Source organism: Theobroma cacao, chromosome 3 (assembly GCF_000208745.1).
Source record: "Theobroma cacao cultivar B97-61/B2 chromosome 3, Criollo_cocoa_genome_V2, whole genome shotgun sequence".
In the NCBI taxonomy this organism is placed as follows: Eukaryota; Viridiplantae; Streptophyta; class Magnoliopsida; order Malvales; family Malvaceae; genus Theobroma; species Theobroma cacao.
The window spans coordinates 27,180,516-27,186,256 of record NC_030852.1 but is presented as its reverse complement, the minus strand read 5'-3'; the positions used below and the strand labels follow the sequence as shown (position 1 = coordinate 27,186,256).

At 36.9% G+C, this 5,741-nt stretch overlaps 1 protein-coding gene across 2 annotated transcripts; it reads left to right on the top strand.

The window, feature by feature from the left end:
• On the top strand, window positions 683-4,373 carry LOC18605323 (8-amino-7-oxononanoate synthase). 2 transcript variants are annotated; one of them, XM_018116755.1, is made up of 11 exons: window positions 683-1,046; window positions 1,500-1,645; window positions 1,768-1,875; window positions 2,248-2,486; window positions 2,592-2,633; window positions 2,774-2,861; window positions 3,088-3,221; window positions 3,360-3,448; window positions 3,599-3,749; window positions 3,836-3,904; window positions 4,074-4,373. In XM_018116755.1, the coding sequence occupies exons 1-11, from the start codon at window positions 827-829 to the stop codon at window positions 4,198-4,200; spliced, it is 1,413 nt and encodes a 470-aa protein (XP_017972244.1). In that variant the 5' UTR covers window positions 683-826; the 3' UTR covers window positions 4,201-4,373. The 2 variants fall into 2 exon arrangements, with proteins under 2 accessions (XP_017972244.1, XP_017972246.1); XM_018116757.1 differs by lacking the exon at window positions 2,592-2,633.

Here is a 5,741-nt window from a genome sequence, read left to right as displayed (position 1 = left end):
TTTAGTCAAAAATACCCTGTAAACTCTCTGGACCATCAATTGTCTAAAGCTTAAATAGTTAATACAGCAGAGTTGGTGACACATTAAACATGTATAGTGGGCCTGTAAAAGTACTGGGGCATCACATGTGAATTGAGGCATGTGCCATTACTTGTGTTGTCCCACACAAGGGTAAGATAATGTAAGAAAGAGACAAGATCTTATCTATTCATAACTTGCTTGTCCACTAACTGCATGATGAGTGCTGTCAGTTTTTGATATACACCCAGGCCTACAGAAACAGCTAATGATAAAGACTCACATTAATATCCATGTTCAGTACTCATTTTTCTCCTTTTTATCATGTAGCCACTTTCCTTTTTTGTAAAATTTAATTGATTTTGATAATAATTTTTTTTTATAATATCTCGGGAATGAAAAATTTTAAATTTAGAACTTTTCAAAATTTATAATAAATAATAATGAAAATTGATTTTGTTTGATAAAAATATTATGAAATTGAACATTCAACTTTCAATTGTGAAATAAAGGAAAATATATTCCTCTACAAAAGTCTAAGAAACAGAGACAATAGTTGTTCAAATGTTATGTTAAACAGTTAAAGTCTTATTGTGTACCCAAAATATCTTAAAATTATATATGTGAATTTTTTTTTCTCTCCCCTCTAGTAGAAATTATTGTATCAATTATTATCCACAAAGAATCTAAGCTACTAGCAAGTCAGTGGCTGAGATAGGATAAAAGGTTGTCTCCATGAACCAGACCGACCTGAGCAGAACCACTCTCCCAGAGGCACAAAGCAATTAGTTACCTTCTTGTAGTGGAAATGGAGCAGAGCTCATGGGATTTCTGGGTAGAAGAAGCACTTTTAAAGGTTGAATCTCTCAAGTTGCTTCGGCCTATAAGGCCCATTCAGCTCTCAAAAAAACAAGCAACAGAAAAGAGAGACGATGAAGAATACGAGGTATTCAATGAACTGCAACCATGGGATCGGTCCACTGTTGAAGTCTCCATCTCAGAGTCTTTCTTCCAGCAGTGGCTTCGTGGTAGGCGCATTTTTCTTCACAAAGTTAATAGTGCATGGTTGCTAGGAAAGGCAATGGTCTTCCGACCACATTTAAGGCTTTTGAGTCATCATACACGCACCTTTATGTTGTTATTCTTTTCTTTCTTCCTAATTACTAATTGCAAACCGGAGTCCAATTTAGTTTTGCTTCTTAGTCATGGTCAGTAATGAAGATCGAAGGGAGTCACCACCTCACTTGAAGCTGAACCGAGCTGATCATTTCATTATGTAAAATCCCAAATATATACCTTAGGGTCATAGTCTACGTACTACCATTTATAAGTCATTTGTTTGTTTATTCTCGATTTGAAATTCTAACAGGGTACTTTATTTTCCCACGTGCCCCTCATTATTTCCTCTCAAGCAGACGTATACTTACGTTAATATTCCAACAATGATATATCAAAATTGGCTTTTGGTTGTAATCCTATAGGAGATAATGAAGTCTTGCGGAGAGATGATTTACCTGTTGATAAAGACAATGCAAACCAACAGAAATTGAAGAAGCTAGTTCTATTCTGTGGTAATGATTTCTTAGGCTTGAGTTCGCATCCAACAATAGCAAAAGCTACTGCTAAGGTATTCGTCATAATTGGTTACTTCCCAAGGAATTGAAATAATGAAACGCCGTCTTCATAGTAAGCAGATTATATGATCTGATCTGGAATTTCTCTCTAAGAGATTTTTCAACTTTAAATCAGGCTGCTACGGAACATGGAATGGGCCCTAGGGGATCTGCGTTGATTTGTGGATACACCAATTACCACAGATCTTTGGAATCTAGCTTGGCGGACTTGTTGAAGAAAGAGGTAATAAACTTTTTGCACGTGTAAATACTCGAGCATTTCACTCATCATGATCTCACTGTTTAAAAAATAAATTGGTTATTTAATATTTCCCCCCTTTATATAAAAAAAAAAAAATCCCATTCCCTCAAGTCAAAAAAAGAAAAAAAATTTGCACCGTATAAATAGAGCGCCCTGAGTTTATTATCCTTAGTTCAGTGATGTCTGCTGCTTGCTTTGATTTTAGTAAAATAACAGCATAATTTATCAAAAGGGTTAGTATTTTATTGGATTGAAGATATATTGTGAGTTCACCCTTGACATTTGCATAGTCAATTCTTATATTTTAGACTGGAAATTAACTGATCCATCCTTGTTTCCAATTCATGCTCCCAGGACTGTCTTCTTTGTCCTACAGGGTATGCAGCTAATACAGCCCTAATGGTAGCGATTGGAAGCATTGCTCCTCTATTGGCTGCAGGGAAGAAGCCGTCTAAGGAGGAAAAAATTGCCATATTTTCTGATGCACTTAACCATTTGTCAATAATTGAAGGAATTTATCTTGCTGGACGACGTGGAGGTGTGGAACTTTTTGTATATAGACACTGCGACATGTCTCATCTTAACGAACTCTTGTAGGTTCATTTTACATTTAGAATTCAATACCATTATTGTTTTGGATTTATTTTGACAAGGGTTTACGCATATTATACATAGCAATGAGTTTTGGTCTTTTACAGAACAAGCTGCAAAATGAAGAAAAAAGTTGTGGTGACAGATAGGTTTGTCATGTTGATTACTGAATTGCTACTTTCAATAGCCACTACATTCACGTTTTCTGTTTTTTGAAGCTGAGAAGATTAAATCTACTGATTGAGGATTCTGAAACTGATCGCCAGGACCTGAATTCTGTCTTTTGCAGCTTGTTTAGTATGGATGGAGACTTTGCACCAATGCTAGAGTTGGCTGAGCTTCGCAAAAAGCATGGATTTTTGCTTGTGATCGATGATGTAAGTCCACTATGTTTTTACAGATGATAAAAGTTGCTGCTTCTTCATGTCTGTCCTTGTAGGCAAAGATCAATTACCTATGGACCGGATAGCCGAAGAATCAAACTTTAAAATAGAAAAAAAGTCTGAAAACGAGATTCTTAAATAAATCCCTGTTAGATTCTTTTACTATGCATTTCTAGTCGAGCCTGATACAGACCAAGATACCATCTCTTCAATGTTTCAGGCTCATGCAACATTTGTATGTGGAGAAAACGGTGGAGGAGTGGCTGAGAAATTCAACTGTGAAACAGATGTCGACATATACACTGGTTCTCTGAGTAAGGCAGCAGCTACTCTTGGTGGATTCATAGCCTGCAGGTAACTTCAAATACCTTCAAATAGGTCTCCCAAAAAAGGAATTAAACAAAGAATCCAATGGTACTGTCCACTGTATAGGATTAGGAGCATATAACATTATGTTTCATCAGTTTGTGATTCTGAATGCCACATGAACAGCAAAAAGTGGAAGCAATTCATTCAATCAAGGGGACGCGCTTTTATATTTTCAACCACTGCTCCAGTGCCCTTCACTTCAGCCTTACATGGTAAACTGCACTTTCTTCTTGTTAGCAACTATTCACTCGCCTAAATACTATACTTGAACCGTATTGTAGACAGATGGTGCGTACTTGGATGTAGGAATCTTGCATTCATGTTATAAATGCTTTCTGTCACGGACAATGTCGACTTTGCAGCTGCTGTTATTGTAGCGAGAAAAGAAACATGGCGCAGAAAGGCAATTCAGGAGAGGATGCGAGAGTTCCATGCTCTTACTGGAATCCCCATTACAAGTCACATAATATCAATTGTTGTCCGAACTGAAGAGAAAGCTGTCCAAGCTAGCCGGTTTGTGCTGTCTCCCCTTCTCTGTCTTTGACTATGTTTCATCCACCGAACAAATTCATCTGACAGTGTCAATTGCCATGGAATAGGTATATGGTGAAGTCTGGTTTCTACGTGACTCCAATCAGACCTCCAGGAGTCAGTCCTGATTCATGCAGGTTGGTTCGCCCTTTCCTTACTACCCTTACCTAGGCATGTTTATCTGATTTTCCTGCATCTAGTTGTTTAGCCTGGAATAGCCTAGTCTAGCAATACAATTGTACCATTGTGCACTTTGTAATCTTTTTGCTTTTGATCTATCCTTTTTCTTCTCGTTTTCATTGTCAGATTGCGAGTGACTCTTACTGCAGCACACACAACATATGACATAAAGAGACTTGCAGCAGCACTCTCCAATTGCATCAATTTCCAAGATATCAGTAGCCGTCACTCTAATTTACTTGCCAAGCTGTAGAATTTCGATTGCCTTTTCGATCATATAGATCCATCATCTATGGATCATATCGATCCATGATCTAGGGACCATATCATTTTATATTTATCGAATGTCCTTGAAGAAAAATTGTACCAAGTCGAATTGAAACATGTTTGCAAATAAAGATGGAGCAGAAATAAACCATTTATCTACATAGAATCGCTCTATGAAATCTTTGTTTATGGCCAACAAACATAAATTTTTTTTCCCAAAAGAAATTGCCAAATTACCACAAATTTACATTACGCGCGCCCTGCACCGCATCCAAGGTCTTGAGTGGTAGGATAGCTGGAGTAAGTAGAAGAAGCAGCTTCAAAGCTTTAATCTCTCACGAGCTGCTTGCACCTATTTAAAGGCCTATTCTATCTCTCCAGTCAACAAGAAGAAGAAACAAAAGGCAATCAAGAAGACTACGAGGTTACTCCCCAAAATGCAGCAGCCTTGGGACTGGTCCACAGTTCACTGTTCAGGTTTCAGTTCCAGTCTATTTTTCACTCTTGGATTGGGTCTTGACTTTGTGCGGTTTATTGGATGTCTTTTGGGTGTGATATTTTGGACTTTTTTATAGAGAAATTCTGAAGAAGAGTTGCAAGATGTTTCAAGATTTCTTTTTTTTTTTTTGAAAAGTAACAAATTTCATTCAACCCGAGAGTAAAGCTCCTTTGCCAAGAGCAAAAAGAGGATTTGAGGGCATTGTGCATCTCTCTAGTATAACGGCCTAAAAGCCTCAGTATTCTCTGTACAAGAACAGTATCTCTCATGACACAAAATAACTCATCAGTCACCAAAAACAAAAAATAAATCCCCTCCCTCTTACATGCAACAGTGTACCCACCTCTTGCAACACAAAGCACACTATTTAAGTCATCAACAAAGTTGAAAAACTTAAAGCATCAAAATCAAGTCCAACAATCAACAAAGATAGAACCAGGGGATAAAACACAAACAAACTCACAGAAAGCAGTAAGTGAGATTCCACTTCCCCTTCCAGTTCCTGCATCCCGATCAAATTCTCCCATCAGCTTTAATAAAAATGTGAAGGAGCTCCTCTTGTCAGTTAATCCCAGCTTTAGCAAGGTTGTCAGCCATTTAATTTTTCTCTCTATCGTCATAATGTGCGGGTCCAAGAATCCGACGATTAGTACATGAAAAATTTAGAGAGTCGGTACCAATTTTTTTTATTTAGGTGCGATTAGTCACTTATTATGTTAGTTCTTTTTAACGGGATCTTGAATTGATTTTAGGTTCGTCAAAAGAACAATAACTTAATTTGCGATTTTTTAGAATTGAGTTCGGGAGTACAGTTACGCATGAGTAAAGATTAGCACCCTCGTAACGCCCGTTCCACGAATGACACCATTAATCATATGTTATCCTGTTATAACCAAAATTGTTGATTTTATACTCATGTTTCTTTAATTATTATTTATTTACTTTATTCTCTATTTTATTAACAAATTAAAATATTTTATTTAAGTTTACGGATGTGATGTGCACATAATGCAATTATGAAATGTATA